Here is an 18146-nt window from a genome sequence, read left to right as displayed (position 1 = left end):
TCTAATGTATGGATGCACTGTTGTTTCCAGTTTTCTGTCCTGTAAACAGCATTGCTATAAATCTTGGTTCATTTGTCACTGATCTGATTCGTTCATTAGCATGTATTCCTATAAATGGAATTTGTGTCAAAAGCTATACGCATAAAACTTCTCACACTGCCACATGCTATTTTTAGGGGGCTTGCTATCAGCTACAAGGGGCTGTTGGAGCATCACCTTAGAAGGTGGAGCTCCCAAAGGATGCCCCCCACGGAGGGGAATTCCTGAGACAGGACTCAGAACTGCAATGCTTGTTAAAAGTCTGCATAAATGAGTGAGAGATGCAAGAATTTTCATTTGTGTAATATTTCTTTGCCCTGTTTGAGTACATCATAAAACGTCATTAGATTTTTACTTTTGTTTTGTTTATTTATTTTGAGAGACAGAGACAGCACGAGTGGGGGAGGGGCAGAGAGAGAGGGAGGGAGACAGAATCCCATGCAGGCTCCACACTATCAGCGCAGAGCCCGATACAGGGCTTGAACTCACGAACCGTGAGATCATGACCTGAGCCGAAATCAAGAGTTAGACACACGGGGCGCCTGGGTGGCTCAGTCAGTTAAGCGTCCAACTCTTGGTTTCAGCTCAGGTCATGATCTCACAGTTCGTGGGTTTTAGCCCCATGTTGGGCTCTGTGCTGACAGTGTAGAGCCTGCTTGGGATTCTGTCTCCATCTCTCTCTGCCTCTCCCCTGCTTGCTCTCTCTCTCTCTCAAAAATAAATAAATAAACATTAAAAAACAATTTTAAAAAAAGAGTCAGACACTTAACCAAAGAGTCACCCAGGCGCCCCTACAGTTTTACTTTTTAAAAAATCCATCCCTTTAAATAAATTGATCGGTTGTTTAACTTGGCACTGTGGTAGGCACTGGCCCACGGTAAATGATCCAAAAATGGGTACTTTATTAGCTAGCTTTATTAAAAAACTCCTCAAGGATGTTATAGTATAGAGACAGAGATATGCAAACAAATGAACATTGTTTATTTATTGAAAATATTCACTGAAAATCTACTATGTGCCAGGCACTAGGGCCTGAGGATACAGTCATAAACAAAAGAAACAAAAGTTCTCTGCCCTGTGGAACTTACATGCTAGTGAGGGAAAGACACAACAAATATGATATACATGAGAAATAAGAAAAAAATATGTGTGGGGCACCTGCGTGGCTCAGTCAGTTAAGCGTCCGACTCTTAGGTTTGGCTCAGGTCATGCTTTCACAGTTTGTGAGTTTGAGCCCTGCGTCGGGCTGACCATACAGAGCCAGCTTGGGATTCCCTCTCTCCCTCTCATTCTGCCCCTCCCCTGCTCTCTTTCTCACTCTCTCAAAATAAATAAACTTAAAAAAAAAGAAAAGAAAAAAATATGTATAGTATTAGGTAGGGCCATCCCTGAAGGCTTGTGGGAGCCAAGGGCAATTCAATCGAGACCCTACCCAAGATATTTACACCTGAAAGGAGGCTGCGCTGCCCTCATCTTTCAAAGCTTGCTTGGGGTATGATTGAAGGGGGGAAAATCTAAGTTGAATTTTAGTGAGAAAAGAGGAATAAGGTACCGAACCCCTGAAGCATAGGACACAGGGTGGCTAGTCCCAGAACACAGGAGAAAAACACAGGGAAGGAAGACTGAATGTGTTCACGTTGCAGTGGTGTGTGTGGGTGGGAAATGGCCAGGATGGTGAGATACAGGATGCCAGGGAAGGCCTCACTGAGGAGATTTGGTGTAAGGATCTGAAGTCCATGAGGAAGCTAGCTGTACACATACCTAAGGAAAGGAAAGAGAAGGCAGACTCAAAGGTCTAAATCGCATAGCACACACAGCACAATGGGAGTCAGGAGTCAGTGGGTAGGTGGAGATAAATCCAAATGAGGGATGAGGGGGACAGAGGAAGCCAACTGGGGACAAATGATACTTTGAAAAGATGATGGGGTTCAGCAGTGAGGAGGAAAAAAGATAAAGCCACATATTATTATACCTATTTCTTGAAACTTGGAGAGGTTTTCATAAGGATGAAATGAGTTTTTAAAGCCCAGGAAAACGCAGGTTAAAGAATATGCTGTTTTTAAGTATCATAAAGTGGTAAGACAAGCACTAACACTGATAACTTGCTGTCTGCATCCGCGGAAGACAGAAACCGAGAAAAAAGACTTAGAGATAATTTACTAGGTCTGTGCCAAAGAGATCAATCAGACAACCTCTGGAGATCCTTTCCAGCAATCTGTGAGCCCTTCTTATGCAAAGAATCATTGACATTTCAGTTTAGGAAGGTGGCCAAAAGAGAATCCTTAGCATTTCATTTTATTGAACAGGAACACAATTGCTCTGAGTCACCTTCCTTCTCAAAAACCTTACATGGCTCCAGTGTTAGGAGAAACTATTTGAGAACATTAAAGGCTGTCTGTGATCTGTATGGTTTTCGTCTCATTCTTTGCCCTAGTCAGACTTAAATCCTCATCACATCCTCCAAATGTGTTTGATCAGAGAGTGCTCATCTTCACATTGCCGATCACACCAACGTTGCTCTTGAAATACCTTTCTTACTCTCCTCCATTTATTTGAAACTTACCTTTCTAAAAGTAAATTTGTGCAACAAATCGTGGTAAGTAGTTTATCAGAAAGTAGTAAGAGCCTAATTTTGACCAGTTCCCGCTGGGAATCTCTTCTAAGGAAATCATCTGAGGGGCAGCACAGAGATACCCTCAGTAGCATTAATGATTTTTATTTTTCTATTATGAAGAATGTCAAGCACACACAAAGATAAAGAGATGGGGACAGTGAAGTGCCCCCCCCCATACGTCCACCACCCAGATCTAACAATTTATTGCCATATTTGTTTCAACTAACGCCATTTCCCTTAAAAAAGTCTGCTGAAGTATTTTAAAGCAAATTCCAGATATGTCATTTTACCCCTACATACGTCTATATGCATCTCTGAAAAGTATGAGCATTCTTGCCTAAGCATGATGCCAGTAACACACCTAGTGAAATGAACAGTAACACCCAATCTGTAAGAGTATGTCCTCAACTGTCTTTAAAATGTCTTACTTTCAGTTGGTTTGCTCAAATCAGATCCGAACATGATCTACACACGGCGTGAAGTTATTGGGACTCTCATGCCTTTTTGACTCTAGAGTGGACCCTCTCCCTTAATTAATTACCATTTTTCAGGCCACTGACTTGAAGAAACCAGGTCACTTGCTGTGTAGGATAAGCCACATTCCAGATTTGTCTGTGAATCGGTCAGGACAGGCCAGGTTATACTCCAAATTTCATGGACTTAAAACGATGAACCTTTATTTTTCCTTCTGTATGTCCATCTCACACTGGCTGAGAGGTCTGCTACCTGCCATCACCAGGCTCACTTCCAGACCCAGAGTGATGAAGTAGTTACTGTGTAGAACGTCACAGCCGGTCGTTGTGACAGAGAAAAAAAAAAAAGAGCTTTGAAGTGTCTCATGCAGGCAATTAAATGCTCGGCCGAGCAATCACTTTCCCCTCATCTCATCACCCACAATTGGTCACATGGCCCTACCCAAGCCAAGAAGGCCAGGAAGCATATCTTACCTTGTGCAGGGAAGGCGCAGCTCTGCACATTTCAGTGAGCTACAAAATGGCCTCTAGTCTATTTGCTTCCTTTTGGTGTCATTTTACTTGTTTATCCATCCCTCGTGTTTCCTGGAAATGGAAGTGAACTCTAGAACTTGACTCGATTTAGGCTCAGTAATTTTGGCATGAGGACTTCGGAGGCTGGCCTGTGTGCTTCATGTTGCATCACATCAGGGGGCATACAGTGTTTAATTGTAGTAGATTATAGCAGTAATAGCCACCACCTCCCTCTCCTCCCATCATATATGTGTGTGTGTGTATGTATATGTGTGTGTGTATATATATATACATGCATATATATACACACACACACATATACATACACACACACACACACACACACACACACACAGATAATGGAGGGGGGGAGAGATTGATTTTAAGAAATTGGCTCATATGATTATGAAGTCTGGCAAGTCCAAAATCTGTAGGGTTGGCTGACAGGCTGGAGACCCAGGGAAGAGCTAATGTTGTAGTACAAGTCCGAAAGCTGTCCACTGGCAGAATTCTTTCTTGCCTGGGAAAGGTCAGTCTTTATTCTATTAAGGTCTTCAACTGATTGGGTGAAGTCCACCCACATTATGGAGGGCAACCTGCTTTACTCAAAGTCCACCAATTTAAATGTGAATCTCATTCAAGAAAAACCCCCACACATAAAACATTCAGAATGTTTGAACAAATATCTGGGCACTGTGGCCCAGTCAAGATAATACACAAAATTAACCATCATAAAGATATTTCACTAAGATTGTGTTGTGGGTTGAACGGTCTCTAAAAAGACATGTTGAAGTCTTAATCCTTGAATGTGACTTTACTTGAAAATATGTTGCAGATGTAATCAGTTAAGATGAGGTCACACTGGAGTAGGGTGGACCCTAATTCAGTATAGGACTGATGTCCTTATAAGAAGAGAAGACACACAGAAACAGATATGCACAGAGGGAGAATGATGTGAAGACATACAGAGAGCATGCCATATGATGACAGAGGCAAAGTGGAGCTGTGGTGCTACAAGCCAAGGATTTCCAGAAACACGAGAAACTAAGAGAAAGGCATAGAACAGATTCTCCCTCAGAACCTCCAGTCAGAACAAACACTCAATTCCTTCATTTCTGACTCGTAGCCTCCTGAGCCGTGAGAGACTAAATTTCTATTGTTTTAAACCACCCAATTTGTCGTACATTATTATGGCAGCCCCAAGAAACTAATACGAACCCCACAGGCAAAACACTATGTTCTAATGCCATTGTTTCTATGTGTTTATCAACCTGAGATAACATTAGGTTTACGCATTTCTGGGTTTTTTTTCAATATTCTGGATTTTTCTTTTTTTACCTTTTGGCTATATTGGTTATTTATGTTTTCAAAGTCAAACTATATAATAAAGTACATTCAGAGAAGTTTTATTTCCCTCTAGTGTGTCTTATTTTATTCTTTACCTCCCCCACTTATCCAAAAAATCAAATAATATCAATATGGTTGTCTATGGGAAGTCCGATAATGTTTTTCCTAATTCTTCCCTGAGATTTTCAAATCAAGGCAAAATAAAATTAAAAGAAATAAATTATTTGTTCTACAAGACCCAGCTCATGTCGCCTCCATGAAGCCTTCCCATAAGTACTTTCTCTTTTCTGAATTCATACATTCTGTGTCTATATTGCTCACTTAGCCCTTTTCATCAGTTAAAAAATTAATGCACTGAACCTAAAAAAAAATTAATGCACTGATATCTGAGGGGCATCCTGTTAGATGTTGTGAGGACACCACGGATTATCAGTTAAGTTTTCACATATAGTCATTTCCTTTGTTAAGCTGTATATAGAAGAGAGAGCTTTCTCATAGCCTACATGGTGGCCAACACTTCTGACTAATGAACCAGTTCCTTTGCACAAAATGGCGAAGAGAAAATAAAAACTGAAACAGATCGATGCAAGTCCCTTTAATAAAGTATATCAATGACAACTTCATGTTTAAATAAACGTATTGTTAAAAAATCATGCAAGTGTATTTTGTTATAAAGACTAAGAAAGATTTGAGACTGCTATTCCCTCTGCAGAAACACTATGCACAGATGCAAAATGATCAAAGGCTGATATAATAATGAATCTCAAGTAAGTGGCGTGGCCATCCCGGGCCTGTAAAGGAAAAAGCAATATGAATGCTTTTAGCAATTTTAGTTAACTGTTGAATGGCAGTTAGCAGAAGAAAGGGTTTGATGCAAGAACGATATCCTAAATATATAATAATATATAAGCTACAACACTCAGAAGAGAAGCCAGCTGCACATAATAGTGAAGTTGCTCTGATGTATTATCAGGCAAGTATCAGCATTGGTTTGATGAAAAAAAAAAAGCAGGTGGAGCTAACAATTGCAACTTTACATTTCTGATTAATCTTTTTTTTTAACGTTTATTTATTTTTGAGACAGAGAGAGACAGAGCATGAACGGGGGAGGGTCAGAGAGAGAGGGAGACACAGAATCGGAAACAGGCTCCAGGCTCTGAGCAGTCAGCACAGAGCCCGACGCGGGGCTCGAACTCACATACCGCGAGATCGTGACCTGAGCCTAAGTCGGACGCTTAACCGACTGAGCCACCCAGGCGCCCCTCTGATTAATTTTTAAAGTGTCTTTCTATGGGGCACCTGGGTGGCTCAGTTGAGCGTCCAACTTTGGCTCAGGTCATGATCTCATGGTTCATGAGTTCGAGCCCCACATCGGGCTCGATGCTGTCGACACAGCCACTTCAGATCCTTGGTCCCCTTCTCTCTCTGCCCTTCCCCTGCCTGCATTCCCTCTCTCTCTCAAAAATAAACATGTTTAAAAAGTGTCTTTCTGAAGTATTTTTCATGTTTAGATTTCCCTTGTTTTATGATTCCTCTGACTATATACCCTGAAACGTTACTGTACTTTCACATTGATATAATTTCTCTGGAAAGCAAATTGACAATATACATAAGCAGCTATAAACATGTCTACACTGATGGACCCAGTAATTCTATTCCTTGAAATTTAATCTTAGAGAATAATTCACAAGGTGACGATCATGGTAGCAAGAACATGCATAACATGGCCTCTGTAGTATTACTTGTAATGACAGAGGGAGGAAAAATGAAATCAGTTAACATTTGCCTATTTTCATACATTTAATTTTAATTATGAAACTTGTAATATAATATTGTTTAAAAAGATACAAAATTCTTCATTTTGATAACTATGTGATGCATATTGACAACTAGAAGAAAAAAAGTGTAATAAAAGCTGTTGTGGCAGGCTAATAAAATCATGGCTGATTTCCAGCTTCCCATTCCCCCTTACTATTTTCCAAATGTTCTATATAATTTTGCAGTGCTCCTTGATTCACAGTGAGTTCTGAAACAAAATACTTACCAGAAGCTTACTAATCATAACTCATTAGTAAAGATGGACAAAAACAGGCAGTTAATATTCTGTCTAATTAATCATTTTTCTGCCCCCCACTGGCCTCTCCAGTCCTTGGGCATGTGTGGGTGGTAGAGAAGATAATTAAGAGGATTCAAAAACTTCCTACAGAATCTTTTGAAACGCTGCGCCCAGTAAGTTGTGAAGAAGGAAACTTAACTTTAAGCCTCATTTAGAGAAATCTTAATTAAACAAACACTATCATCTAAAAAACAAAAAACAAAAAAACACCCCACATTCAGTTGTTTTACTTTTTTGTGTGTTTGTCTAAAACCAGGGCCTGATAAACTAGCAGGAACAGAGAAACTCCTGATGAGGCAGCAGCTTCATCAACGGGCATTCATTCCACTTGACAAGCAAAGCCCAATGGAATGTTGTCGAAAAATGCTGGTTCTCTTTCCACCTCATCTCTCTTTGGCTTATTTGTTGCTGATCCTATGCTCCAGTTCCCCTTATGTGAATCTCCCTTGTCCTTTCATGCTTAAATTAACATCCGATTTTGGCATCTCGACCTTTTTCAATTCCTATTCTAAAAGGCCTATAGAATCAAATGAAAGAAAGCTAAGCAAGTAAATACTTCAAAATAAATGAACAAAATAAAGATAAATAAGTGAACTGTTTTATCCTTGCTGTCATTCTACGATAGACAAGAGCCTAGTTTATGAATGCTATATTTAGAATATAATATTATTGAGAATAACCTTCTCTGTTGGTTGATTGGATAAAGAACCTATAATATAACAGGAAGATATTTATTAACTTTATGACTAAAGAGATAGATTTAAAATTTAAATACATTGTGCTGGCTACAGATAATGTTTATCTCTACCAAGTATATTTACTTACCATAATTTCTTCATTCTGAAGCTGCCCCTCTGTGTGGACTAGATCTAAAGCAAATTTAACAGAAATGAATTAGGGACCAAAATACATGAGGACAGCTACTGAAATTTATGTTCAGCAAAACATGATGTCTGGTAAACTATAGTTAGATCAGACTTACCAGGGTTTGGGGGTTAAAATTCAATTTCAAAATAGCAATATGTGATATAAAAAGCATGAAAGATAAACTGTGAGTTCTAGACCATCTCTAGTAAGTATAAACAAAAGGAAATGGAAATTACAGTAAAGGAATATAAAGTAAGGAATGGATAAAATGTGGAAATCCCTTTTAAGGATCAAGCTATTAACAGTTATTATAGGCCTGAAAGGAGCCATCTTTTTTTTTAAGTTTATTTATTTTGAGAGAGAGAGGGAGCATGAGAGAGAGTAGGGAAGGGGCAGAGAGAGAATCTCAAGCCTCAAGCAGGCTCCATGATGCTCGTGCAGAGCCCGATGCAGGGTTTGAACTCACGAACCACGAGATCATGACCTGAGCCGAAATCAAGAGTTGGATGCTTAACCAACTGAGCCACCCAGGTGCCCCTTGAAAGGAGCCATCTTATCACCACTCTCATGGGTCATGACTACAGCTCAGTTTCTCACACTAAATTTTTACTGTGATGTTGAATTATGCTGCCCATGAATTGACCTTTTCAGGTGTCTAACTTAAAAAACCTTTACTTATATAATTTTAAAACATTAACTTAGTTGATCACAAGTTAATCACATCAAACATTTTTTGGAAACATGATTTGAATTTTTTTAAATTTTTTTTAACTTATTTTTGAAGGAGAGAGAGACAGAGCATGAGTGGGGGAGGAGCAGAGAGAGAGGGAGACACAGAATCTGAAGCATGCTCCAGGCTCTAAGCTGTCAGCACAGAGCCTGATGCGGGGCTCGAACTCACGAACTGTGAGATCATGACCTGAGCCAAAGTCAGACACCCAACCAATGGAGTCACCCAGGCGCCCCTGAATTTTTTTTTTTTAATGTTTATTTATCTTTGAGAGACCAAGACAGAGTGTGAGCTGGGGAGGGGCAAAGAAAGAGGGAGACACAGAATTCAAAGCAGGCTCCAGGCTCCGAGCTGTCAGCACAGAGCCCAATGCAGGGCTCGAATTCACGAACTGTGAGATCATGACCTGAGCTGAAGTCAGACGCTTAACCAACTGAGCCACCCAGGTACCCTGGAAATATGATTTGATTAATATAATAATAAATACTGTCATAATTTAGAAATTAACTTTCTTTGTATCAGAATAGTTAGCATGCATACTTTTTCAAGGCACGTCCTATGAACAGGGTAGTCTGTAGGAAGTAATAAGATGGTGCATGACTTTGTTTCCTAACCTCTTTCTGAGGTAATGAATAGTAATCCCCTGCCTGACCCTTTCTTCCTTCTCTAGTCCTGCTCCTGAGAGATAATGTTTTCAACTCCTTAAGCTTTTTTTCCTGGAATTGTAACATGTTTCTATTCCATTCTCAATTTGTAAATGATTTACTGACTTTATATTATGGTAGGAGAAAGTTTAGGTCTCTTAGACCAATATTCTCTCCCTTTTCCTCCTGTAACTTTTCCCTCCCGCCATCCTCTCAATTTTGAAATCAATACTTGATGGTTACATTATTGCCTATATAAATGTTATTTACTGCTGAAATGAGTAATGGACTACGATCCCATTTTCTTTCTTACACAATTCCTCCTCTACCAGGAGTTAATAATAACCTCTTCTTTCATTAGTTTTATAATTATGAAAAATTGGAAAATCTCACATACATAAAAGAAGAGAGGATATAATTCCTGTATATACCTATCATCTTGATTTTATACTTATTAATATTTCAATATACTTAATTTATGGAATTTTTTTTGCTCAAGTATCTTATTTTATTTTATTTTTTTATTTTTTATTTTTGAGACAGAGAGAGACAGAGCATGAACGGGGGAGGGGCAGAGAGAGAGGGAGACACAGAACCGGAAGCAGGCTCCAGGCTCTGGGCCATCAGCCCAGAGCCCGACGCGGGGCTCGAACTCACGGAATGCGAGATCGTGACCTGAGCTGAAGTCGGACGCTTAACCAACTGAGCCACCCAGGCGCCCCTGCTCAAGTATTTTAAAGCATGTTCTAAGACAACATGACATTTCACCTCCAATTATTTGATTATCTATCTCTAAATAATAAGGATATTTTCTTACATAACCATAATACTATTATCATACTAACATTAAAAAATGCTTTAGGGGCGCCTGGGTGGCTCAGTCGGTTAAGTGTCTGACTTTGGCTCAGGTCATGATCTCCTGGTTTGTAGGTGTGAGCCCTGCATTGGGCTCTGTGCTGACAGCCGGAGCCTGGAGCCTGCTTCAGATTCTGTGTCTCCCTCTCTCTCTGCCTCTCCCCCGTTCGTGTTCTCTCTCTCAAAAATAAACAAACACTAAAATAATTTTTAAAATGCTTTAATATTATATAATAACCAGTCCACATTCAAATTTTCCAATTGTTCCCAAAATGTCTTTTTATGGTTGCTTTATCCAAATCAGAATTAAGTCTCTTTTAATCTTGAACTAATTTTCCCCCCATTTTTTCCCACGTCAGTCTTACTGAAGGGACCAGAAAGCAGAATGACACACATTTTGTCATCTTGCCTCTTCATGGTTTCATTAAATCTGTTCCTCTGTCCTCTGTTTCCTATATACTGGAATTAGAACTAAAGGCTTGATCATATTCAGGGTTTGAGGCTTTCACCAAATGTCTTTGTGATCTTTGGCTGTCTTTCGTTACTTATAATAAATCACTTGAAAATTGTATGCATGAAACCAGGCTCACTGACTAGTGGATTTCAATAGGTGGCCAGGAAAAAGCTAGGCTTTGTCAGTATCCACAGGTCTTTTTTCTATAGCCATTCAGTTTCTCCAAAAATTAATCATTCGGTCTCCTGGCCAGGACTATATTCTTGGTCGCTGTCATAAATAGTAGAGCACAGAGGAGTTCCCACCATTCAACATGCAGGCTTCCACTTAAATCCCATTTTCAACTCCATGCCTCACTTAGCTTTCTCTATTATGCCTGGTCTCCCGGAGTTCTGAGCCTCAACATTTAGTGTTTCTAGTCACCCCTTGCAAGTGGTTTGTGGTCCAGCTTTGTGGAATAGGAGAACTTACCTAGGGCCCAAGCATTCTATATATAGATATTCAACTAATCACCCTTGTTTTCTGGTCCTTGTCTCACTTGCACTTTCCATGGTACCTCTTACATTCAAATTCTAGACCTTTCTAGGGTTCTGTTTGGGCAAACTGGCGTGCTTCACACTGATATTCTCCTTGACACTTAGGTTATAACTTACTCCATTCAGCTGTACAAGTTAATTCTCTTCCACCTGTATCCTCTCTTCCATAATATCCATCTCTCACATCTGCTTTGATCTCCTATGGTTTTTGTTTGCTTTTATTTTTTGCCCTTGTAGGTTTATGCTTCCTTTTCCTTCTTTCTTTCTTCCTTTATTTTATTTTTTACTTATTTTTGAGAGAGTGTGCTCGCATAAGTGGGGGAGGGGCAGAGAGGGGTACAGAGGATCCAAAGTGGGCTCCATGCTGACAGCCAAGAGCCCCACGTGGGCCTCAAACTCACAAACCATGAGATCATGACCTAAGTTGAAGTCAGACACTCAACTGAGCAAGCCACCCAGGTGCCCTGACTCCTTTTATTTCTTTATTATTATTTTCATGGTATTTTCATGGAAGGAGAGGAAATAGACACATGAAGGCAATATGTTGTGTTTAACTCGAGGAAATTCTGCTGATGATATTAAATAGTACCACTAATTAGGAAGGAAGGAAAGACAGGAAACTAACATTTACTGTCTACCATATGCCAGATACTAAGTTCACAAAAACCTTAAATGGTAGGTTACCATCTCCATTTTTCAGATAAGGATTCTGAAACCCCAAAAAATTAAGTATTAACATGGTAACAGTTGCATAACCAGTAAGTGAAAAAGCAGTCTTGTATTCAAACCTGAGTTTTTCTGGGCTCTAAATAAATCACAAGAGTCATCTTTTTCCACCAAAATGCAGTCGAATTGGAAATACAGAATCAAAAGACAATACTCCTTCATTATCAGAATAATGCTGGCAAAAAACAAGCACATACCTCTTTCAATCCATGGCTCAAAATCAACTGGCTCTTTAGAGGTGCTCTTTTCAATCCTCAACGTCCTCACTGACATTGTAAGCAAACAAAATGAATAAAGTGTTAATTACCTACCTGATTTTATGTTGCTGTCCCTATATTCCTTTTTTCCTCTGTTTCAAAGTGTCAACCACGGGTGGGACTGCACAAAATACTGGGATCAGAAACACCATTGAAAAATCATCCACATACTCTGTTTGTCTGTAGGGCCCAATGGTAAAATGCAGTCTTATGTCACTATAATCTTATAAATGTACTAACAACACAAAGTTAGTAGAGTCTTTTTTTTAAAAAATTTTTTAAAGTTTATTTATTTTTGAGAGACACAGAGAGAGAGAGTGCAAGCAGGGGAGGGGCAGAGACAGAGGGAGACACAGAATCCAAAGCAGGCTCCAGGCTCTGAGCTGTCAGCACACAGCCTGACGCAGGGCTCGAACTCACGAACTGTGAGATCATGACCTGTACCGAAGTTGGACGCTCAACCGACTGAGCCACCCAGGCGCCCCTAGAATCTTTGAATTTGGTATCATCCAGAGTTTTTTGAATACTGGTAATAATAATAATAATAATAATAAATTATTTTTATATTCTGATAATATTATTAATTATTATTATTATTATTATTATTAGCGGTCTTGGTCATAAATATTTACTAGAGAAACTACTGTGAGCCAGGCCTATTTACTCATTCACTCCTGACCATAATCTTATGAGAAAAAATATTACCAATCCACTTTATTGATGAGGAAACAGGCTTAGAGAAATCAGGCACCCTAGAGAAGTAAGGCAAAGTGTTCAATGATACACAACTAGTAGGGGCCAAAAGTGGAATTCTAACTTTAGGTGTGTCTGACTCCAGAGCCTCTAAAATTAATGTCCGAAGAGAGACTTAACCAGAATGTAGGCATTTTCCTTCTGCATTGATTTTTCTCCATTACCCCTAACCCAGATCCTGCTACCCCAGAACCACTCTTCTCTTCTTTGTTCTGTGCCCTAGGGGGAGGATCCCTGTAGACAGCACCACTGGCTACTGGTCAGATTTGGCTAATGGGAGGCACTGGGAGGAAATTGGAGGGCAGTGGCGAAGTGAGATCAAGTTTTTTCTCCACTCCCTTCCTGCTTCCATGCCATGTCTTTGACAGTGGTTGGGTCCCTTCATGATTACAGCTGCTGCTGGGCCACAGGCTCCAGCTCCCACTGGGCTCCGAAAACACTGTTTCCATCCCTTATCCCAGGAGTGGTAATGACTTATTGCTGTAGCCAGTTTCAGGATGTTCCCACCATCCCTGATTTGTTTCTTTATTCAGACCATAATTTTGTAAGTAATCTCATCAATAAATTCATTTGAACCATCTGGGATATATTGTTTCCTGCCATGACTTTGTCTGAAATACTTTATCCTTAAATAAACATAAGACAGGATTAGAATGATGTTCCAATGGGAGAGTCTCCTCCTAAACCCCTCAGAAAATGCCATTATTAATAGAAGAATCAAAATGATCCCATGCAAATAATCAGGGTTATCAGATTTTCAGAAAGAATTTGACAGAGGAACCCCAAGCCAAATGAATCTGGAATAAAGATGTTGAAGAACTTAGTGTTCTGGCAAGCTGGCTTCTTATGTTTATAATAGGTCTTTTGCCAAAGATTATCAAATAGTAAATTGCATGGAAATTATTATGCACTTTGGAAGGGTTTCAAATTTGCAATTTTAGAGAAGCTAACTGTGCTCAAGGCAGTTAACCCATATTCCTCACTCTCCCACCCCAGCCATAAAACTGTAAAAAAAGTTAGTGTTCTGCCAAGAAGTTTACTTGTTTTGCCAAAAGTTTACATATGTGCCCTCTGCCTATGGGAAAATTAAAAGATGATGAATAATCACATATGATATGCTTACCAAAGTAACTCTGGATTACAAGTCTTTCAATCCTTACATGTTTGTGAAAACAAATAATGAACTCTTGGGGAAACATTCCTGTTGTGGTCCAAAATGTATCTGGATTCCTATTGTTAATTTTAAGGAAAAAGAGAAAGGAAGACCCAAATAAAAATGTTTAATCACAAAATTCTAGTGAATAAGTATTTTTAAAAAAATAAATGACCCTGGATTCTTATAATTCCTATCTCTTCCTTCTGCCTCTAATCTCTCCCCAACTTTAATAATTCTTCTTTACTACTAGCAGATCTATTTTTTAAAAACACAGAAACAACTGATATCGCTCTGGTCTGAAAGCCTTCAGTGGCCCCTTATTGCTCATAAACATGACTGTGTAGTATGGCATTTTACGACCCTGTACAATTTGGTCCATTATTAAAGTACACTGTCTCCCATCATAGTATCCTCTCTCATTACTGTAGTCACATTGGGCCAATTAAGATTCTGCAAAGACATCATATAGGCTCATGTTTCTGTGCCTCACTTAATTCATGAGATTCTCTTGACCCGAAAGCCTTTTTTCCCTTACAAGTTTATTCACTCTTTGGTCCCATCTCTCAACCTCAACAAATCAGAATCACTTCCTCAGGCCTCCTTTGCACTTAGCATCGATTTTTGCATTGGTACTTATTTCTTGTGTTTTTATGGCTCCTGCTAGATGCTGACTTTTCTGAGTCAAACCGCTTTCTCTTACTTATCTTTATACCCCAGCAACTATCACAATGGCTGACCCATAGTAGATGCAGAATAGATGTGTGTTGAGAAAAAAATGCACTCAATTTTAAGTCACATATATAATTAAATATATAGCACTAAATATAACTATATAACTATAACTAAATATATAGTACTGCCTACAGAAATAACCATTTCTATTTTCTTTTTCTTTTTTGGAGGCAAATTTATACCTATGGTGAAATTTATCTTAAGTCTATAATTCAATGAGTTTAGACAATGTATATAGGTCAACCAATACCTCAATCAAGGTATATAACATTTCCATTGTTCCAGAAACTTTCCTTCTCTTTCCTTCCAGACAATTCTTACCTCCCTTAGGCAATTAATGCTCTGATTTCTATGACCACAGACTATGCCAAAATTTGGTTACTCATTCTTTTGTTTGATATTTTGTTAGATATTTGGATTGCTTCCAGTTTCTTAGTATTATGAATAGGTGATTACAAACGTTCTTGTACAAGTGTTTTTGTGGACATATTTTCAATTTCTCTTGGGTAATCATTAGGAGTAGAAATGCTGGGTCACAGGGCAGAGGTATATTTAATTTTACAAGAAGCTGTCAGATTTCCAAAGTGGTTGTACTATTTTACATTCCTACCATCAATGTAAGAGAGTTCTAGTTGCTCCACACCCTTGTCAACACTTGCTGTTGTCAGTCTTTTAAATGTTAGCCATGCTAGTGGATGTAAAACGGTGTCTTACAATGATATTAATTTGCATTTCCCTGATAACAAATGTTGCTAAGCATTTTTTCATGGGCTTTTTGGCCATTCACACATTTTCTTTTGTGAAATGCCTGTTAAGTGTTTTTTCTTTTATTATTAAACTGGTTATATAGTTGACTCTTAACAATGTGGGGGTTAGGGCTGCCGACCTGATACGCAGTCAAAATCTATGTATAACTTTTGACCCTCCAAACCTAACTACTAATAGCCTAGTATTTACCAGAAGCTTTACTGACAACACAATCAATTAACACATATTTTGTATGTTATATGTACTATATAATGATACAATAAAGTAAGCTAGAGTAAAAAACATGTTAAGAAAATCTGCAGGAAGAGAAAATATGTTTACACCACTGTACATATATTTCTTCAGAAAAAAATCCCATGCAGTTCAAACCCATGTTGTTCAAGGGTCAACTGTACATGACTATATATTTTTGTAGGAGTCCTTTGTGAAATAATATGTATTGTGTATATTTTTTTCCAGTCTGTAGTTTGCCTTTTCCTTTTCCATTTCCTATTCCATTCCATTTCTTCTCCTTTCCTTTTCCATTCTAATGTTTTCTTCTCGAAGCTTAGTAATTTTAGCTCTGAGTGGAGATCTATGATCCATCTTGAATTAACTTTTGTGTTTGGTATAAGGTATGGGTAGAGGTTCATTTTTATTTGTATGTTTATTCAGTTGTTCCAGCACCATTTACTAAAAGACTTTCCTTTTCTTATTTAATTGCTTTGATGTCTTTGCCTAAAATTAATGGACTGTATATGGGTAGATCTATTTCTGCCTCCTCCATTTTATTCCATTGTTCTGTTTCTATATCCTTAGCCTTCTGTTGAAAATTAATTGACCTTGGGGCATCTGGGTGGCTCAGTCAGTTAAGCATCTGACTTCAACTCAGGTCATGATCTCACAATTCGTGGGCTCAAGCCCCGTGTAAGGCTCTGTGCTGACAGTTCAGAGACTGGAGCCTACTTCAGATTGTATCTCCCTCACTCTCTGCCCCTCCCCTGCTCATGCTTTCTCTCTCTCTCTCAAAAATAAATAAACGTTAAAAAAATTTAAAAAAGAAATAAAATTAATTGACCTTGCATAAGTGGGTCTATTTCTGGGCTTTCTATTCTGTCCCACTGATATAGATACCTATCTTTACAAAAATATCACACTGTTTTGATTACTGTAAGTTATTTTTAAATCTTGAAATCAAATCACATTAAGTGCTCAAACTTTCTTCTTTTTCAAGATTATTTTGACTAGACGAGACCCTTGCATTTCCATATACATTTCAGAATCAACTTGTGTTTTATGCAAAAAGTCATTTGAGATTTTAATCGACATTGTGCTGAATCGATGGTTATGTTAGGGAGAAACTGCATCTTGACAATATGAAATTTTCCAATCATTAATGTAGTGCATTTTTTTCATCTATTTAGTTATTTAATTTTTCTCAGCAACGTTTTATAGTTTTCAGTGTAAATGTTTGCATATCTTATTAAATTTATTCTTAACTCTCTTATATTTTAACTGCTATTGTAAATGGAATTTTTTAAACTTCAGTTTCCAAATGTTTCCTGCTATTATATAGTAATACAGTTGATTTTTATATATTGACCTTGCTAAATTTACTTATTAGCTCTAGTAGGCTTTCTTTGGTAGATTCCTTGTTTTTTGTAGATTCAGATGAAACAATGCAATCTGTGAACAGAGACAATTTTATTCCTTCTAATATTTATGACTTTTATATCTTTTTTTCCCCTTATTGCATGGTTTAAAACCTCCAGGACAATGCTGAATAGAAATGGTGAGAGCAAACATTCTTGCTCTATTTCCAGTCTCAGGGTGAAAGCATTTATTATTTCAGCACTAAGCTGAATGTGTTTAGTAGATGACTTTATCAGACTGGTTAATCTGATTGGTTGCTAAGAATTGTTATCATAAATGAATGTTGGGTTTTGTCAAAATCATCTATTGGGATGATCATCTGATTTTTCCCCCTCGTTCTGGCAATGTGGTGAATTACACCCAACCTTGTATTCCTATGATAACGTGGTAAATATGCCAACCTTGCATTCCCAGGATTAATTCCATTTGCTGAATTCAGTTAATAAGGATTCTTGTGTCTATGTTCATAAAGAATATTGTTCTTTAATTTTCCTTTCTTGTTTCCTTTCCTTTTTTTCCTTTCCTTGTAATGTTTTTATCAGATTTTATTTTCAGGGTTACACTGTTCTCATAAAAAACAATTTGAGAAATGTTTCTTCCTCTATTTTTGAAAAATTTATACTATTTCTTCCTCAAAATATTTGATAGACTTTACGATAGCTACACGGCTATTCAAATACCCTTTTTCATCTTTTGTCATTTTTATAGGTTGAGTTTTTCAAGGAATCTGTCCATTTAAGTCGTCAAATTTATTAGCCTAAATTTTTTCTTTTTTAATTAAAAACATTTTTTAATGCTTATTTATTTTTGAGAGAGAGAGAGAGAGAGAGAGAGAGAGAGACAGACCACAAGTGGGGGAGGGGCAGACAGAGTGGGAGGGACAGAATCCAAAGCAGGCTCCAGGCTCTGAGCCGTTCAGTGCAGAGCCTGATGT

The 18146-nt window shown here is 38.3% G+C and overlaps 1 protein-coding gene across 9 annotated transcripts in view; it reads right to left on the bottom strand.

Annotated features, from left to right (window-relative positions):
- Nucleotides 1-18146, bottom strand: part of IFT25 (intraflagellar transport 25) — a 42822-nt gene that overhangs the window by 5108 nt on the left and 19568 nt on the right. For 8 of the 9 annotated variants that reach the window (XM_060626869.2, XM_060626872.2, XM_060626870.3 and 5 more), the window contains 4 exons: nucleotides 14048-14154; nucleotides 12112-12180; nucleotides 7928-7971; nucleotides 5567-5777 (listed from right to left, as the gene is read on the bottom strand). In XM_060626869.2, the coding sequence (XP_060482852.1) occupies nucleotides 5664-5777; nucleotides 7928-7971; nucleotides 12112-12180; nucleotides 14048-14154 (334 nt within the window). In that variant the 3' untranslated portion in view covers nucleotides 5567-5663. Of the gene's footprint in view, nucleotides 1-5566; nucleotides 5778-7927; nucleotides 7972-12111; nucleotides 12181-14047; nucleotides 14155-18146 lie in introns of those variants that run through there. The other variant, XM_078451893.2, reaches the window with a different exon arrangement.

The sequence above is a fragment of the Panthera onca genome, chromosome C1 (assembly GCF_046562875.1).
Source record: "Panthera onca isolate mPanOnc1 chromosome C1, mPanOnc1 haplotype 2, whole genome shotgun sequence".
Taxonomy (NCBI): domain Eukaryota; kingdom Metazoa; phylum Chordata; class Mammalia; order Carnivora; family Felidae; genus Panthera; species Panthera onca.
The sequence above is the reverse complement of the archived record's forward strand: the minus strand, read 5'-3'. Positions and strand labels throughout refer to the sequence as shown.